We start from the raw sequence: 19,799 nt of genomic DNA on the forward strand, positions 1-19,799 counted from the left end.
CTCTTGTTGCAGAGCATGGGCTCTAAGCGTGCAGACTTCAGTAGTTGTGGCATGTGGGCTCAGTAGTTGTGGCTTGCGGGCTCTGGAGCTCAGGCTCAGTAGTTGTGGCACACGGGCTTAGTTGCTCCGCGGCATGTGGGATCTTCCTGGGCCAGGGCTCGAACCCGTGTCCCTTGCATTGGCAGGTGGATTCTTAACCACTGTGCCACCATGGAAGCCTCTATATTTCTGTTTTAAGGATTTTTGGCCATAGTTGCCCCTGCTCCAATTTTAGGGATTTTTATTAAAATTTTTTTCACTTGTACACAATTTGTTCATCTGATAGAATCAGTAGGAGTCCAGTAATAAGTTACTCTGGTTGTGGAACCATATTTTCCATTACGCTTCCCACTTTTCATCGCACATTTCTTTCTCTCTTTTCTCCTGTTAAGCCAAAATGATCAGGAACCAAAAAATGAAATACATGTAGAACAAAAAATCATTTTCTTATTCTGGTCCAATTTTTACTTTGACTTGGTGTCCTATTTTCCCCCTTCTGGAGCATGACAGAGATTTAAGTGTTTCAGGGGAGGAGATGGGAGACTGTGCCTTCTGTATTGTTGCATGGATGTACGTGGGGTCATTGTAACAAGAAATAAGATGTGATTTTTTATTTATTTATTTTTTTGGTGGTACGCGGGCCTCTCACTGTTGTGGCCTCTCCCGTTGCGGAGCACAGGCTGCAGACGTGCAGGCTCAGCGGCCATGGCTTATGGGCCTAGCCGCTCTGCGGCATGTGGGACCTTCCTGGACCGGGGCACGAACCCATGTCCCCTGCATCGGCAGGCGGACTCTCAACCACTGTGCCACCAGGGAAGCCCTAAGATGTGATTTTAAATGAAATGTTTTAATATCCCCACTATTACCCACAGCTATAAAATACTATCTATGGTCCATGGCTTCTAGCATTTCTTATATATAAAGATAGCTTTTGTTTGTATTTATTCCACTAAAAAGGAAGAGTTATTTAGAAATCTTAAAAGTCAATGTAATGTGTATCAATTGATGCATTACAACTTTTTAGCTTGTAGGTGCTTTGTTCCAAGGCCAGGATGTATATTCCGCTATATTGTTATCATTTTTACTGAGTGAGGAAATGTTTGGTCATTAAGGGGGAAGGAATATCTGTGGACAAAACTGCTGCTTTCCCTGACCCCAAAGCTCAGTTTTGAATATTAGTCTTCAAAGCCGTTTTTACTTCCAGTGTTCAGTCTTAATTAAAAGCCACATACACAGTTCTGTAATCCAATCTGCAGATCCAAAAGGGGAATTCATACAAGAGAAAATTAACTTACTATTATTAAAAGAACACTGCCTCTCTAATGGATATAATAGAGTAACAGTTCTCCTCAGGCTCAGTGGCAGTTCCTTATATAATAACTAAAATATTAGCACATTTAAATTGATTTTTCATGCCTGCAAATAATGATCAAGCTTATTTTAAAAACATACTTAATTTGACTTAGATGATAAGGATATTTGCTCAGAAAGAGACATTCTGGGCTGTTATTTTCTACTGGCAAGCATCAGAGCTGGAAGTTGAGTGGTTTTGATTTTGTTAATGATGATTGAATTTATTTTTATTTTATTAACAATAGGAACTCTGTCCCCAGGACTACTCTGTTTTAGGTAAATTTATGGCACATGATTTCCTTATTAAATAACATTTCTTTTAATTCATTTATCTTTATAAGAGTGTTTCAAGAAGATCGACTGTGCTTTGTTCTTTCCAAAAGGTACCTAGTTCTTGATGTTCTGTTTGTCATAATTGTGCATAGCAGCTGAGCCTGTTCTTGGTGTGTGTGTAGGGGAACCCTTGAATTCTCCCATAAAATGTAGGCCTGTCTCCTGCTGGCATCAAGAGAGCAGATTGGGATAACCCCATGGCAAGAAGGGTATGTCCTTTCAAAGAGTCCTGTTCCAAAGTACTTCTGTGCTTCACATGAGGCAGTATTATATGTGGCTGCCAGTTGACTATCTTTTTATGAATCATATCTCCTAAACCTCTGTAGTGAGCATGATGGGAAAATATCTTTATGGAAACAAATATGTAAGATAAATTAAGTTAAAAAAAGGCACGTAGCAAATTTAACTAGAAAATGAACGTAAAAACTGGCCTGCAGGATTAAAATTCTCATGGGCTCACAGCTCCACACAAAGAACAGTGTTCTGGCTGATGTCATTGGTTTGTACAATATTACAGAATTGTTTCCAATGTGTTATCTTCTTGTGCCCCATGGCTTGTATTGCAATATTTGTAGTTGAAATACATTTCATGTTATATTACACATAAATTTGTTATTGGCATGTATGTGTGATATACATATACATACATATAAATGTAAATAAAATGTTATATATGAAATGAATTTCATGCTATGTTCTTTCATGATAACTTCAACTTGCTTATTATTTCTGTCTTGTTCTCTTATTTGTTGGTCCTATACAGCTTTCTTTTTCTTTTTTTTGCATTTCCAATTTTTCTTTTTTTTGCATTTCCAATTTTTCACTTTTTTCAATATTATCTGAGAAGTTTTATTTTGTTCTTATCTTTCAGTCATTTGTCCATTTCATCGACATTTCTTCTCTGGGTTCTCAGAGTGCTTAGACACCATGAGAAAACAACTTCTATGAGTTTAAGTAATTACAGTCAGAATGAATGGGTTTTTGTGATATGTAAGTGTTCAGAGATGCATAATATTGGTTGCACACACTCTGTAAAGCTCAATATGTAAATGTAATTTAGAATGTATATGCATGATACATGCATATACATTCTAAATCTGTTACAATGATTAAGAAAATAAGCTCTCACATAGATTTCTTAAATCACTGTCAGTCATTTATTTTTCAGGGTCCACATTGATACATATGCAAATTGTGTCAAGTAATCACAGGACACTAACAAGCTTCATTGACTAGGATGGTTCCAAGAAGACCACACCCATTGAAAGTTTGGGGCCAGTGTGTCCAGTCTACACAGATAGTGTCTCTCCTTTTGCTTTTTCTCTGTTTCCTGTCCTTTGTTTTATGCCTCCCTTCCATAAAGTATTTTATGTCTTATAGTGGAAATACATATATATATATATATATACAGATTTTAAAGAGATAAATGAGATTTAGGAAACCTTGGAAGGTTGGTGGTGCTCATAAATCAAGGGGGTCTGGGGTGAGTGCTATTTGTAGTCAGTGGCTCTCAAACTTCAGCAGCTTCTGAATCACCCAGAGAGCTTGTTAAAACAGGTTGCTTGGCTCAGCCCCAGAGCTTCTGATTCTGTAGGACTGGGATGGGGCTTGAAAATGTGAGTTTCTAACAGGTTCTCAGGTGAAACTGATGCTGTTGGTGGGGGACTGCACTTTGAGAACCACTGATCTTGGATCGCCTTTTCATGTGTTTGGGATGAGGAAACTGAGAATCAGAGAGGGGAAGGGCCTGCCCAAATTTTGCAATGGTAGGGAGTTGCATCTTCACTAGAATTAGAACTGGATCTTCTGGCTCTGGCCCTGTAATGTTCTCCTGGAGTCTGTTCTTTGATTGACCAGAGAAGGCAAAGCTGCTTCCTGACTCTCTGAAGAGAATGTGGGAAACCAGATCGGCCACCTCTCCCAGATTCCAGTCTAGGGGCAATGCTGGTGGAGAGAGAGGGCTTTAGTGCTCGTACTGCTGCCTAACTTACCCAAATAAATTTCATTCTCTTTATTTCCATGTCCAGTTTAATATTATAATTATTCATGGAACATTTGTTGATTTGTGATCATTTAGAAATTAATACTAATGTCATCATTTTTGAAACAGGGTCTGTTAAACTCAGTTCTATAATATGTCAAGAAAAAGCAAGCTAAAGACAGCATAGGCTACAAGAATAACTGTGGAAAAAATAGAAATGGTTGAATTCTTTACTTGAATCTAAGGTTTTGCTTTTAGTTCAATAAAATTTCAGTAAAATATTATTTCACTAAACAAGTTTTCTGCAATATCCTGTAGCATACATTTTCATGGTGGGAAATAACTTATTGTTGGGAAGTTCAAATTAAAGAATAAATGATTTGATAATTGCCTCATTGATGTTAAATGGAATTTTATGAAATTATTTTCATAATAATATGAATTGGTTGAATTTACTTAGCTAAGAAGAATAACAAGAGTTGTGTACTTACAGGTGTTGCATATTGATTTCATTTTAGTGATTTTCTTATTGGGATGCAGATTGTCAAAGTGGCATTGACGTACCATTAAATTCAAATAGCTATCATTTGATAATTATGTACCAGAGCTGGATGCAGAAAGAATTGACCTTAAATTGAGGGAATTAAATACTACTTGTAAACCATTGGGGAAGAAAGCCCACTTAGAGTTAGACTCGATTCAATTCAATAAATCTTGACTAAGGGCCTTCTATGCTTAAGGAATGCACTTTTCTAGGTAGGTTTTGGAGTCCATATCTGGCCTCAAGGGCCAGTGTCTTTGAATTTTTACGAAAGTGGATGCAGAACATGATTGGATGATGAAAGCAAAAACTAGATTTTGACATTGATGTTATTTTCAGTTTCATGGAAGCAAAGGCAGCAGGTCACAGTTCACATGCCATGATATGATCTGTCATTTTTGGGCAATGGAGAAACTTTGGTCTTTTCATGTTGTTGAAATGGGGTCGAGGCTACAGTTCTGATCCTTTGTGTTGCTTTCTATCTTGCCAGCGTCTGGTGGAGGCTGCAGAGGAAGCACACCTGAAACATGAATTTGATGCAGACTTGCAGGTAATTGATTATAGTTTGAGTTCAATTGTTTTGTGTGTTTGCTGCCAAAGGAGCAACACAAGGTATACTGGGAACACCAGGGTTCAGAGGTTTGGAGAGAAAGCTCTTGAGAGAATGGTACAGGGTTGAAATAAATGTGCCTGTTTTTTGACAAGACAGGACAGTGATCCTCAACCATTTTCCACTATGCAAGTTACAATAGGTGATAACACACACTTACATGCATGTAATCAGGTTTCCTCTCTAATTCTGGGGGAGTTAATCAGTCAACTGACAATAATCACCAGAGCTTTTAATGGTAAATTGATAAGATAGGTGGCAGAATATATCCAAATCCCTCTTCCATGGCTACATTTTAAGTGACTGAAAGCAATGTTGTTATGTATGGATCTAACCTTGAATTGACTGTTAATTATATTTAAAAATTAAATCATTCACAGACCTGGGATTTGAACATCTGCTTAATAAACTTTTGTTGTGGATCTCATATCTAATCATGGCACACCTGTGTCTGGTTGAGAAGGACTTTGATGCTGTCATGTATATATAAAACATAGTTAGAGGCAAGAAGTGAATTGAATAATACTTGGAGGTTCCTTTGGGTCCCTCCAGAAGGAAATTTCATCTGTATTGTTATTTTGGGTTTGTGACTTTTCCTCACTGCTAGCAAAACGGGTGAATCTTAATTCCTTAAGTCTGTGCCTTGCTAGAACAGATCTCTTTTAGTGCCATGTGGTCACAATTAGGAAGTAGTGTTTATTTTGCTGTGTTTTCATTTGTATGGAAAAGATAAATCTTCAAGCACAGAAAAAGATGGTGATACCAAAGATAGCCTTTGGCTGTGTCTCTGTCCCATGGTTGTACCTCTTGTAAAAGAATGAACACTCAAATGGGGTAATGGAGGAAAGTTTAATAAAGAAAATATTTACAGATGTATGGTAAGAGAAACCAACAAGCAATGGTGTTGTACCCCCGGGCAAGCCACACTCCTGGCCTGAAGGAGCAAGGGGAGGGGGTGGTTTCTAGAACCCAGGGAGAGTAGCTATATGGAAAGGGTAATTGATAGAGAGATGGTGAGCTAATAAGTGTAGAATCTGGGGAAAAAGATACACTGATAACTGTGTCTAGCCTTCTGATCTCTTGCTGGTACCCACCATTGGCTGAACCCAACTGTTGGTGTAGTTGATTTGGTTCAGACTTTCTGAGGCTTTGGGTGGAAAAGGGTGAAAAATGGGTCCGGAGGGGAAACAGAAAATATCAAGCCCACCATTGGGGGTCATTTTCAGTCATAACACCCAACGTGTGAAGCAAATAGAACCAAGAATGTAGCCAAGCATGAGAGGCTCCAGGGGTAGGCGGAGAAGCCCTGGGGACTGTTGGTAACACCTGGAGAGGAGTGGGGAAGCCAGCCCCACTCTTAGAGCAGAGCTATAGAGAAAGAGCAGAGGAGTCAGCTGAAAATAGCAAGAAGCACCTTGCCTTCCTATAGCCACACCAGGGTCCATTTGTTGGTCACATTTGTCTTAAGTGTACCTCCCCTTCAGAGGGTTTGGACTTCTTAGAGTGGGCCAGAAGGGATTTGATGAAAGCACCAGGAAGCACCTTTTAGGTCTGAAGATTGTAAGGATCTCTTGAATGCATTGCCAAGGGAAACTATGTCTCCTTGGGAGTTCCAGAAGGCTTTTCAGGAATATTCTGGTTGTAAATGACAGAAATTCAACTCAAATCAACTTAAACTTGATAAGAATCTGTGAGTCCAATCTGATAATAAATAAATAGATAAATAGATAAATAAAAGAGAAGGAAACACTCTTACAGTAGAATGCCAACTACTAAATGTAGAAGAAATGATGGAGTTATAAAATTATGGTAATAATTGATTCAGGCAAGAATCTTCAGTAGATGCTAAAACTAGCAGGTGAAAGTTTGATGAAGAACAGGACATTGACAGTCTCAAAGTATCTGCCCACAAATTGCTTATTAATTACAAAGGGAATTATAGCAGCTTTATTATGGATAAACCATCTTAAACAGGTAATCAAAGGTAATATCATCAATAATGACACAAAGTGCCTTCAGATGTGATGACCAGGAAAAATACACCAAAGATTTCCAAAGGACTCTTTTGGAAAATCTGGTGTTTATGGCTCATATAGTCAATTTTATTTTGAGATCAGTTGTCTACAAAAAGTAACTGGGTGAGGGAGGGAATGATTAATTGACTTGCAGGATTATTTATCCTTCAAGAGAGAAAAAGTGTTCTGTGGTTTAGCTTAACTAACTTTAGATCGCTTTTTTTTTTGGGTCCATCTGAATCAATTGTTATTTTCTAAGAGTGCTCTGACTTCCTTCCTATGATTGATCCTTTACAGTAAAATTCTGGTGCAGCACACTGATTCCCTTGTCAAATGTGGTGGTGGAAACACGAATGCAGCATGAGTATCCCTCTCAAAAAAGAGACTGAGAGAATGGGTCTCTGGAGTCTTACAGTTTTTGTTTTCTTGGGAACAAAGAAGATGGGCCCAGTTTTTCCTCCCCCATTGTCATCTGTTCTATATAAGTACAAGACGAATATCAGAGGCTACAGCTGTGGTCTGAGCACAGAGTAGATGTTGAAATAATCTGTCAATATTACAGAGTGTCATTCACTCTCTGGACCATGACAGAATGTTCTCTGGGTCAGAGTAAACCATGTGCACTTTTGTGGAAACCTGGAAAAGAGATGATTTGGAGAAAATGGATATGCATCAAATAATGTATGTCTGCTTAGATGAAGGTTTTGAAGCTGTGAAACATTGGTGCTGTTATGCGCAAGTCTGTCAACAGCTTGGGTGTCAGCCCGGTTGCTCTTCCTGGGGTAGCAGGTCTGTGTACAGGCTCTGAGTTTATTGCTATGACGGTCCATTAGAACTGATCAATTGTTAATCTGGGTTCCACTGACCTCTCTACAACACCTGCCAGTGGATTGTTTTTATCAAAAAAATTTCAGAGTACCATCTGCTTACCATGAAGTAATGTTGAGGAGGTTTCCGTGCTATTAGCTTGGGAAGAGCAGAGGGAGCTAGGAGACTGTTTTCCTACAGAAAAAAAAAAATGTTTCTGTGACATTTCCTAAACTGTACAGCTTCAAGTTACATAGTCTTAGCCCCCACTCCACCATCCCATTTTCAAAATAAACAGGAAATGCTGGATCTGCCTCTTCTTTCACTTTAGATTGGAGTCTTCGTGTCTTTGCATCATCATGTGCTTTAAAAGTGAAGAATTTGTTTTTCATTGGTAGAATCATCAAAAATTACCAAAAGAAAGTCATGCCTCCTTATTGTCAGGATTTTATTTATCATTTAAATTTCCTCTTACAGTTTCTCCAGAGGTTTAGCCTTTTCTTTATGAGCTTATAGCCTTGACATTGGTAGTCCCTTCTGTAGGTCCTAAAATATGGCACTAGGTTGTTAGTTCTTAACAAAAACTATGTTGGGGCAAGAGGCAAAATATAGCCTTTGAAGGGTAGGTAGCATATGTGAACAACCCACAGTGCAGTGTCCTGCACACAAACCAGAGCTGCGTGGGTTCATTGGCTGGAAAACTTTCTTGTGGACACTGGTGTTGGTTTAGCCCTTGGGCTTGTCCCCCTGTATGGTGTCCTGTGGGTTCCAGACTGGCCTCTTGGTTTTGTTCTTTGTTCCCTGATATTTCCATTAGGGCACTTTTCAGTTAGAATTGATGCAAACACAGGCCTTGTTAAAATGGCATCTTCCCTTTTTTTAACTGCATGCTTTGAATTAACATAGGTTTTTAATGTAGAGCACATATGAGATTGATAATTATAAGAAAAGAGTTTAAAAACTGTCTTAATTATCACATATGATCATTTTAGCATTTCATTCTCGTTATGTTGATGGGGCAAGGGTGGGGTGGTGGGGGCAGCCCCTAGCCCTGATTATCCTAGCTATTGATGAATTTCCAGAAAACTAGGTCTGTGCATGTAGTATAATTCAGAGAGAAGCCTTCTCCTCTTACTTACTGTTTCTTTTGGGGTTTTTCTACCGGCAGTGAAGAAGAAAAAAGTCCTTTTGACAGTTTACTAAAGACCTGCTTATCTTTGAACTGCAAACATATTTTCTTTGAAAGCTGTCTTAAATAAGTGCCAATTGCACAGAGCTGGTGCACACTGGGAAGAAAACGAGAATTGTGGTTTTGCATTGTGTATCCTACGGAAACCTTTTTGATTACAAAGTTTTCTATAATAATTTTTCTTTGTTGCTTTGTAAGTAGTAGGTGGAAAAGGCCTGATGACATTCAGAGGGATAACAAAGTGTGAGTGGAAGGGAACTGGGGGGATGCAGTGTCCTGAACATCCCCTCCTGGTCACTGCCGAGCTGCTGTCACCTATCTTGCACACACAGTGTCCTGATTTCAGAGTTGGGGTGAGGGGTTTGGATTGGAAGTGATGTAGAGACCACTGATGGGAAATCTTGGGGTGGGACAGCTTGTGATACTTGCTAGAGCATCTTCCTCCACCTCGTTGCCACAGCCTGTTGCATTGGGAGGCTGTGTTGAAGGAGAACCCAGGGAGGAGATAGCCACTGGGAGAAGGAAGCCTTTCTCAGAAGGCTTAGGAAGGGTATCTAGCAAACAGTGGAGTAGAGCTGTCCTTTTCCTGACAGCGTCTCCTTGCTGGCTAGTGAGGCTTTGCCCTGGGGAAAAACTGTATGTTGTGAAGGAGAGCAAAGGTCAGGTTTAGTAGAAGTACTTGCTGGGTGGAGGAGATGACTGCCCTCACAGCGTTTCTCATGTATTTCTGTTAAGCCCCAATCCATCCTTGCTCCCTTGGACTGAGTGAGGTGTTGAACTCCTTGCTGAGGGAGGAGGTGGAACACGGAAGACCCAGACCCCAGAACTGGAAATAGATTTTTTTATAGAGATAGCTCATTGACTTTTGTGCACTAAACAAGAAAGGTAGGGTTCACATCTATAGGAGAAAGAAATGAAAAGAGAAGGAAATTTTCACACTTTTTGTATTAAAATAAGCCCCTCTTTTCTGATGTAATTTATCAGGGGATGCTTTTTTTTCTTTTCTCCTCCTTTTTCTTTTTATCAGCTTGGCCAGGGTTCACAGTCTTCTGCATTTTAAGATCTTACATTAGATGTTTCTTAGTTAGGACTTGCCATATGTCATTTATTCACAAGACTGATATGTAAATAGTTTCTGAGGAATCTTTAAGTGTGAGCATTTAAAAGTCAAAGTAATTTCTTCGTTGTTACACGCACACACACTGTCATTTTCGTGCATTTGGCTAGAACGTTATAACTTTTACAGAGAGAGCTTTGGTCTAGAGGTCTGAAAATGGAGGTTCTGGTAGTTCTGGTCCCAACTGGACCATTTACTTGCTCAAGGAACTGATTGCTCATCCATAAAAAGACAGATTGTAATATCTAGATGATTTCTAAGATCTCATTCATCTCTCATGTGCCAAGATTCATTCAACAAATAGTTATCAGTGATGTCCTGTGGGTCAGGCACTGGGTTTTGGATATGGCCAAGAGCTAGACAGATGCTGTCTTTGTTCTCATGGAGCTCACGCTGTAATGCAAGTGACAGATTTTAAAGACATGATGACAGAAATAATTTTAAAATTTTGATCATGATGAGTGACATGAAACATAAGCAGGGACTTCCCTTGTGGTCCAGTGTTAAAGGATCTGCCTTCCAATGCAGGGGACACAGGTTCGATCCCTGATTGGGGAACTAAGATCCGACATGCTGTGGGGCAACTAAGCCCGTACGCCACAACTATTAAGCTAGTGCACCTCAACTAGAGAGCCTGCGTGCTGCAAACTACAGAGCTCACGTGCTCTGGAGCCTGCGCACCACAACTAAAGAAGAGAAAGCCCACGTGCCACAACTAGAGAGAATTCCACACGCCGCAACTAAGACCCAATGCAGCCATAAAAAGGAAGGGAGAGAGGGAGGGAGGGAGGAAGGAAGAAAAGAAACATAAGCACAGGGCATAATTACAGCGCAGGACAGGAGACCTTGCCTGGTCTGGGAGTTCAAGGGACCTTGGTGCAAATCCCTGAAGAATGAGTCTTGACTGAGTGGTGAGTAGATTTACCTCCTCCAGGGCTAGAAGAAATCTCCCCGCAAAGTTATAAGTTCTAGCCAGGGGAACAAAAACAATAGTGTGTGCATTTCCGGTGCATCTGTGTGTGTGTGTAACAACAGAGAACCCATAATACCTGTATTTTCCATAAATGCAAAATTAAAATTATTTTGTCTACTTTCCATATAATAGTCTTTCTCACCTAGTGATACTTTATTGTTGCCTCTTTAATGATACTTATCATTTCGTATCCTTTTAGTTTTATTCATGTGTGTTCATTTGTGGCTTAATTTAAATTTATTCAGAACTCAGCACCTGATAGGCCCTGTTCTAGGTTGTGGGACTTCCATAAACTGAGATGTGACCCTCATCCTCCAGGAAAGTTCTAATCTCCCTTTTTAAGATATGTTTCGTTAGTTGTTACTTTAAGGATTACAATAGGCATCTTTAACTTAAGTGCACAGTGTATCTTGAGTTAATTTACTGTGCGAAGTACCACTCCATCTGAAACAAGAATAGTGTATTCTACCTACCACTTTCCTTCGTGTAGTCATATATTTTACTATTATATGTGTTATAAACACTGTAAGATGTTATTTTGTTTTAGTTTTGCTTTAAACAGCTGTCTTCTAAAAAATTAAATAAGAAATAAGGTAGTATGTATTGATATTTACCTACACATTTACTGTTTCTGGCACTCTTCATTTCATTGAGTTTCCTTCTGTTATCATATCTCTTCAGCCTGAAGAACGTCTTTTAGCTTTTTTTTTTCCTTTTTGCATTGAAGGTCTGGTAGCAACAACTTCCCTCAGCTTTTGGTTAGCTAAAAATATCTGTATTTTGCCCTCATTTTTGAAGGATAATTTTGCTGGATACAGAATTTTTACTTGAAAGTTTATATTTCTCTTTTACCACTTTGAAGATATCATCCCATTCTCTTCTGATCTTTAATGTTTCTGATGAAATGTCCTCCATCATTTTTATCTTTGTTCCTCTGGATACACTGAGTCATTTTTCTCTCGTACTTTCAAGATATGTTTCTCCTTATCTTTGATTTTCAGTATACTATACAGTGTGATAGGTTAAGGGTGTTACTAGATGTGATTTTCTTTATATTAATTCTCCTTGGAGCTTGCTGAGATTCTTGTATATTCTCACCATATTTGGAAAAATTTTAACAATTATTTCTTCAAAATTTTACCTGCCCCATTCTTGTTACATTTTCTTCTGGAACTTAAGTCACGTATGTGTTTGATTGCTTAATATCATCCCACAGATCAGTGTGGTTCTTTGTTTAGTTTGTTTCCAGTCTATTTTCTATTAATTGGTCTCCAAGTTTACTAGCCCTTTTTTTTCTGTGGTCTCCAATCTACTGTTAAACTCATCCAGGGAATATTTTATTTCATGTATTGTACTCTTAGTTCTAGAATTTTCAATAAATCTTATTTTTAGTTGAAGTGTAGTTGATTTACAATGTTGTATTAGTTTCTAGTGTACAGCGAAGTAATTCAGATATATATATATATTCTTTTTCATATTCTTTTCCATTATAGGTTATTACAAGACAATGAATATAGTTCCCGGTGCTATACAGTAGGACGTTGTTGTTTATCAAATCTTTTAAAATTGATTTTATTTCCTGCTGAAATTTCCCATCTATGCACCAATTATGTTCATGATTTCTTTTAAGTCCTCAGACATATCTACAATAGATGTTTTAAATTCCTTCTCTGCTAATTCCAGCATCTAGGTCATTTCTGTTTCTATTGAGTGCTGTTTTCTTTTGAAGCCACATTTTTTTTTGCTTCTTCACATGTCTAGTAATTTTTGTTGTAGGTTAGGCATTGTGTTATGTCTTCAAATTATTTTTATAAATTTCCTCATTGTAACTTAGTATAGTTCCATTCATGTAGCAGATGTCCTAAAAATACCAAATTTATTGAATCCAATTAAGTTGGATTTAGGAAACAGTTATTAAAGAGATGAAGAGAGTGATCAACTATACATAATAGGGAAGACTCCAGTGGTTTAATCTTCTGCACTCTAACAATGTAAGTAGTGAGTACAACATAGACTTCTTTGTTCCAAAAATACCACAAGGCCATCTTCTAGTTGAAAGAAAGAGAAAAATGCATTTCTGTTATAGAATCTTGGACCGCAAACTTTGTTTCTCAAAAGTTTATAATTTCTATAGCTTAATTATATTGCTACCATCCCCTGTTCTAAATCCAGATAAAAATATTAATATTAACAAATTTAAAGACAGAAAGTGCAACTTTATAGCAATGGTAATTGATTTGGTTTTGTTTGAACAGTCACCTTACTTAATAGTTCAGAGGGGAAAAATGACATTATTTGCTCCTCCCAAAGTTATCATTTATTTGTCTGTGGAACGTTTTCACATTAGTGACTCTCTTTTTTCTTTGCTACTTATGTGTTTAGAAACCTAGGTCTTTTATCTTTAATTTTATCAATAATGAATAATCTAATAAAACCCCTATGTGTTTCCCCTTTGTCTTAGTCTTTCTTGTTATAACATTCTTTTTTCTATCATGACCATGTATACCTTAATTTGTAGGTAACAGTGTTTAGAGAAGTCTGAAATGTTGCTTTAGAAGGCCCTTTCTTTTCCTATCAAGTCATTGGTTCTTTTGTGATTCCTTTTTATCTTGGGTTTTCTCAATTGGGCTTTCTGAAAACTGGGAATGTTTATTTAAAATAAATATTTGTTTAAAACATATTTGTTTTAAATATATGTTAAACATAGTAAAACACCACCAATTCAGACTTTATTAAACATTTCAATTAAATAAATACTTTTAAAGCACGGTTTTATTGTTTCCTCATACACAGTGTGATTGTGATGTTTCAGATATCAGCCAGTTTGGAAAGGGGACATTTTGGGATATTGAGGCCCTCTGGGCATATCTATAGTTATAATTAGATAAACACTTAGTGGTGCTGTTAACCATAATATCAGAGTCCCATAGTACATTGCCAGAAACCTTAGTGTCTTTCATTAAGATGGCTGACTGCAGAGGTCATTGGCAGATCCCAGAAATTACCTTGGGGTCTTTCTCCAGCAAATTCTTTGGCAGCCCTTAGGAATGCTGGAATGCCCCTAGGTTGCTGATTTCATCAAGGGTCTTGTGGTCTAGGAATTTGCCAACTGCTATTGAATTTTTAAAGTAAAGCTTGAATCTGGTGGCAATGTAGAAAGTAGACACCTCAACAGGAATTTTGTAATCTCATTTAAGCCTGTTTGTTAATAAAGCACCTGATATGTACACAGATGAATTAATTCTCATGTTTTCTACTTTCAGTTTAGTTTGTGGGGTAGGTCTTTATAATATAAATAACTCCAAGTATGTGCATTTGGTATAGTAATCCTAATTCTTCAAATTAAAAAAATTTCATGACTGACATTTTTAGGATAGCTCTCTTTGCTGGTTAATTAATACTAATAGAATATAGGAACAATGATAAGAGTAATAGGTGCCATTATTTAAAATGTATTAGGTATAGGCAGTGGCTTAAATCCTTCCCAGGCATTATCTCATTTAATTCTTCTCCCCACGGTCATGTGAGAGAGATACTGTTATTATCTCCATTTTACATAAGGAGAAACTAAGATTGAGAGGCCACATGTTGGGCCCAAGGTTATACCACAGTGGATGGACCAGCCAAAACTCACACCTGAGACTGTCTGGCTCCAAAGACCAATCAGTTATGTTGCCTCATGGAATCACAAATTTTAACACTGACCTTAAATTGCACTGGACAAAATCTTATAAAGAAATAAGTTTAAGACGAAAGTTATAGTGGGTTATTTAATAGGTCTATCAAAAAGAAAAAGGTCTATCAAATACATTAAAAAGTTTTCTAGAATGGTAAATCCTGACCCATGAACCTGTGTAATAAAAAAATCTCTTAATAAGATATAATGATTTAGTAAAAATGATTAAGCATCACTTTACTGGTATTATTAGTAACGGACAGAAGGGAGACATCTCTAATTTGGTAATTGGATCTATTATCTACATAGTAACCACTGTGACTTTTTAAAAATACAAGTTACTTATTACTTATACTATTTGCTTATACTAAGAACAAAGTCTGGATGTCCCACATACCTTACAGAGCGCCACACAACTTTCTCAAGATTGCAGGTGGATTAGCAGCTACTTCCCTTTCCTTCGTGTCTGCTATGTTCCTGCCTTACTCCTTCTGTTCTTTGAGCTCCCCTATACGATTTGTTTGTTTATTTTCTGTCTCCTCCAGCAAAACATGAGCTCCATGAGAGCAGGCACCTGACATCTAGTCATATGTCCACAAATATTTGTTAGAATTAATTGAAATTCATAATGGTGATACAGTCACTAAAATCCGCAGCTGACTGGTAATCACCAGCATCGTTGGTAATTCATGAAGTTGTCATCTGTTTATTTCAGCTAGAAAAAGCTAATTCTTTCTTAAAATAAATACTTATGGCGTGACCAGAAGTGATTCAATTATTGCTGTAACATTCAAAGGCATTTTCATATATTAATGGCAGCTTTTATTGAAGCAGTTGGCTTTTGTTGTTACTTATAATAAATTCATGAAATGGCTAATTTTCTTAATCTAAATGAGATTTTTCTGCCATTTAATATGTTACAAATATATGAGTATACTAATTATGAAGATAACTAATTATATTTAATGAATATTATGTGAAATGAGTATCAAGTTATTTTATTAAACAGTTATGTTCTTATAGAGAAAACATCTTTAAAATTGGAAAGGAGAAAAATTAGAAGGGAAACATGCTCTTACAACTCAGGTTTCCTCTCTTGAGCAGGTCCCCACCCACCTTCCTAGCTCCCATAATCAGCGCTACAGACACCATATGTCTGTGGCAGGAGTAGCCTCTTACATCACAAGTAGGAATTCAGAAGAGACATAATCAGCCTTTAAGAATGAGTATTTGACAGCAATAACAGGCGTGACTTGAGGTTATATGTGAAATCTTTGTCATCTAACATTATAATCTCCTTAGAATACCTTTAAAAGCCATAAAAGTCAGCCCCTTATAGAAAATCCTTGATCTGACATTTCACTTGTCCATAGCAAAATACAACAACAACAAAATAAATAAACAGGCTTCAAAACAAAGCAGCTTTTCTCATGCTGGTAGTCATTAATAGAGGGGGGAAAAAGTAATTTTTTTCTCTTGGAGTATTGCATTAGTAGCTAGGGGCCTTGAAGTTTTGCTAATCAGCTATGTGACCTTGGTTAGATCACATTTCCTTTCAGACTTCATGTTACCTCTGGTAAATGAGGGCATGAGACTGGTTTGATTTTCCTGCCTGGTCTAGAACTGCCTAAGTCTGTGAGGTTGTGATTTTTTTACAGGGAAAGGATAGCAATTATTTTTCCATAGAGTGAGGGTATTCTTTGAGGAAATCCAGCAACATCTACAGACATAGCATTGTCCTAAGGGAAACATCTCTGAGAAGAAAATCTCTCTATTCTTTCCTCCCCACAAATAGATATAAACTTCCTACTTTAAAGCTGGAACAGAGAAATTTCAAGGAAAGATTGCTTGATTGGATCATTCACAGACCGCCCCCGCCTCCGTAAATTATTTTATCATTTTAGATTTAAGGGGGTTCTTTTGAGTAATATAAAGGACACTTTTTTTTTTTTTTTTTTTGGTGTGTGATTTTAAGAACTTAACTCTGGAATGTAAATGCCTTGACGCCAAACCGTAGTTTCTGTATGGTTAAAGAAATTCAGAACCAAATTAAACCTTTGCTTTTGCCTTATTTAGCAGTGATTATGTCGTGCATGTATTCATAATTGATCCTTCTTCCTAAAAGTTTTCAGGTGGCTGAGACCATGTAAACACCATGAAAAAATTTTTTTTCTAGGTTTTAAAGACTTTTGTCCTCTCATTCTACATGATATTGACTGAAATGTAGAAGTTGTTCTGATTAAAAGGAGCAAGATTGGAGAGCTGGAGGAGGAATTACAGCTTATTAGTAATATTTTCTGAAACCCAGGTCAGAAGAACAGTGGGCCACAAACAGCTTTTGTCTGGTCAAAAAGCCTTTTTGATTACAAGGAGATACAAAAGGATTCATTATGTCTGCTTATATTTGCTGATTAATATTCTGGGTGAGGTAGATGTTAGCTATCTTCTGAAGAGAGAAAGACACAGATTTGAATCCTGGCTTGTTTATTCTTGCTGGTGGTGAGACCCACGGCAAATTTCCTAGCCTGTTGGAGTCTCAGTTTCTTCTGTATATTTAGGATGGTGATACTCTCCCTGTAATGCTGTCAGGTTTCCACGGGCTTATTGATTTACATGAAGTATTGAGCACACTGTCTGGTACAGAACATGATCCCAGTTCAGGGTAACCATTATCATTACTGTGATCATTATTTTGACCAATACTCTTGAAATACAAAGAAGTTGATTACATTCATAATTGCTTATTTAGTCTCTGCCTCCTTTGAGGGCTTTGAGTTCTGTGGGGCAGGGACCACATCTGTTTCTCAGTTTGTGATCAGAGCTTAGGCGCACAGCTGGCACTCAATAAATATCTGAAGAAGGGGTGAATGACTGATGGGAAAAAATGGAGGATCATCTCAAGAGTGAGATCCCCACTAGGAAGAAGGTTAAAAGCATCATTTGCTCAAGAGAAAAAAATGCGATGCTGCTAGCAGAATTGGGAGCAGCAGGAGGGCTGTGCATGCTCAGAGCCTGAGCCATTTCTAGCCTTTTTGGGACTTTGGTGGGAGACAGGATTGGGTGTTATGTGTCCATGGAGGGGTTGAACTCAGACTCTCTTTGGCCACACCTGTGCCTTCCTGGGTGTGTGTGGCAGATGGTGAGAGGCCCCTAAGTAGACAGAGAGAGCAAAAGACCTGGAACAATTTCCCTTCATAATCATCAGCCAATTTTGGAGCACTGGGTTAGCTAATTGTTCACTTTTGCTTTCATTGTTGTTTTAAAAAGGGTCTTTATCTGTCCGAAGAGAAACACAAACAAGAGACTGGTGTTAGGACATATTTTATATTCCTCTTCCAATTGCATTAATGGTTTTAAAGGAAATCTCTCTTGTAATTGCCTTAAGCATTCTGTCTTTATTATTAAATACCAGCCATTTATTATGTTCTACACTTCTTTTTGGCTCTGTGTGCCATTTTTTCTGGGACCTTCTGAATTTAAAATGATTGAACTGTAGGGCACATGGTTCTGGGAGCATGCCCTCTCATTTAAATTTCCAGGAGCACCACCATGCTCTTAGAATGTCTTAGCAGAGACAGATGTCTGGAGTCTAGGCCTTTATTCATTTCACTTTCAAAGACAGCATAACTATCAGATTAAAAATCAGCAAAATTCTCTTTGCTTTGGAGCCAGCTGTATTCCACTTTTTAGGTCTCATATGCCCCAACTCTGGGTTCTGATCTTGAATCTCGGTCACATCTCAGCTGGGTCCACGTCCAGTCTCAGGTTATTTGAGAGGAGTTGCAAGACCTTGACTCAGAATCACAAGGTACGCCTTAAACTTTAGACTGTCATGTGAAATAGCATTTGGGGGGCTATGACTATCATATTTAATCTTCATACCAATCTGGTGAGAGTAGGTACTATGATAACCTCACTTCCTGAATGATAAAACTGGCATTCAGAGAAGTTAAAAAGTTACCCAAAGTCACATGGTACAGCGTGGTGAACCCTTGGATCAGAAACTAACTGGTTTTGATTCCATGAACAGTGCTTAGATATTACGCTTTTCAGAAAGCATTTGTTTATGAATATTTATTTTCTAGGTCTTTCTTTGATCTGGTGTGGATGGGTGATTGGAAATTGTAAGGAATTTGGAAAGCAGACTACCAAAAGTACAGGTTGAATTCAGTTGAGTCAGTAGCTGTTGTTTTTATTTTCTTGCCTCATTGGACTACAGAATTGTTTCCTTCAGTATTTGATGCTATTGTTGTATATTTTCTGAAGTCACTGTTTATAAGCCATATGATACTCTTTCCAGGGTGGGGGCTCTGCTCCCAGATGAAGAAAGAAGCACCTCTGGCAAGATGATTCTGCAGTGAGCTTGGTGGTAGTGTGGGAACATCTGTCATCTGCAGTATTTCTATACCAAAGGCCCTGAGTATTCATTCATTCATTCGTTCATTTGTTCATTACTTTCTTGGATCTACCTGCAAAGGAAAAGATTCTAGAATATTTTCCCTGGGACTTGGGACAGTAGCCAGGGTGCCAGCAACAATTGGAGGTGCCTGATACAGTGAGTCAGACATAATGTGCTCTCTTTATTTGCTTCCTCTGCCTTTTTTCTATTCTCTTTAAGTTTAATAGACAAAAGATGGGGAAAAGGCAGAGCAGGTGACACCCACTGTTGAGCAAGGAGGGCCTTAGGGGTCGGCCCCTTGGGAGTGTCTGCAGATGGGATTTAAGTTATTGATGTATATTCTTCCAATGTGGCAGAAACCAACTCTGGGTTTGAAAAGTTGACCTTGGACTGCACAGGGGGAGAGCTGTTTTTGGCAGATTTGCTTTTCTGAGAGAGGCAGCCATTTCCTGCTGCATGGTTATCATGTCAAGGGTTGGGAACCAGGGCATGTTGGCGATAAGGATTTAATGAATACATATGAGAAGAGGAGATTCAAGCCACTGAGCAGCATATTGCCCTAGGCCACTTCCCATTTCAGGATGGTGAGATATTTAGGGGAGTAAATTTCAGGTGATCATGGAAGAAGAAATGTTCGAGGGGCATTGGGATGAGATATGTCCTAACTGGTGTTTCCCACAGCAGGGATGTGGTCCACCTCGCTGGGGGCCTTATAATCACCTCTCAGGTTTGTCCATTGTCTTTATAATTCACATATAGCTTTAAA

The 19,799-nt window shown here is 38.1% G+C and overlaps 1 protein-coding gene across 1 annotated transcript in view; it reads left to right on the forward strand.

The window, feature by feature from the left end:
• CACNA2D3 (calcium voltage-gated channel auxiliary subunit alpha2delta 3) overlaps positions 1-19,799 on the forward strand; it is a 784,136-nt gene that overhangs the window by 219,832 nt on the left and 544,505 nt on the right. The window contains exon 4 of the mRNA XM_060022702.1: positions 4,738-4,797. Within this exon, the coding sequence (XP_059878685.1) occupies positions 4,738-4,797 (60 nt within the window). The remainder of the gene's footprint in view (positions 1-4,737; positions 4,798-19,799) is intronic.

Source organism: Delphinus delphis, chromosome 10 (genome assembly GCF_949987515.2).
Source record: "Delphinus delphis chromosome 10, mDelDel1.2, whole genome shotgun sequence".
Lineage (NCBI taxonomy): Eukaryota > Metazoa > Chordata > Mammalia > Artiodactyla > Delphinidae > Delphinus > Delphinus delphis.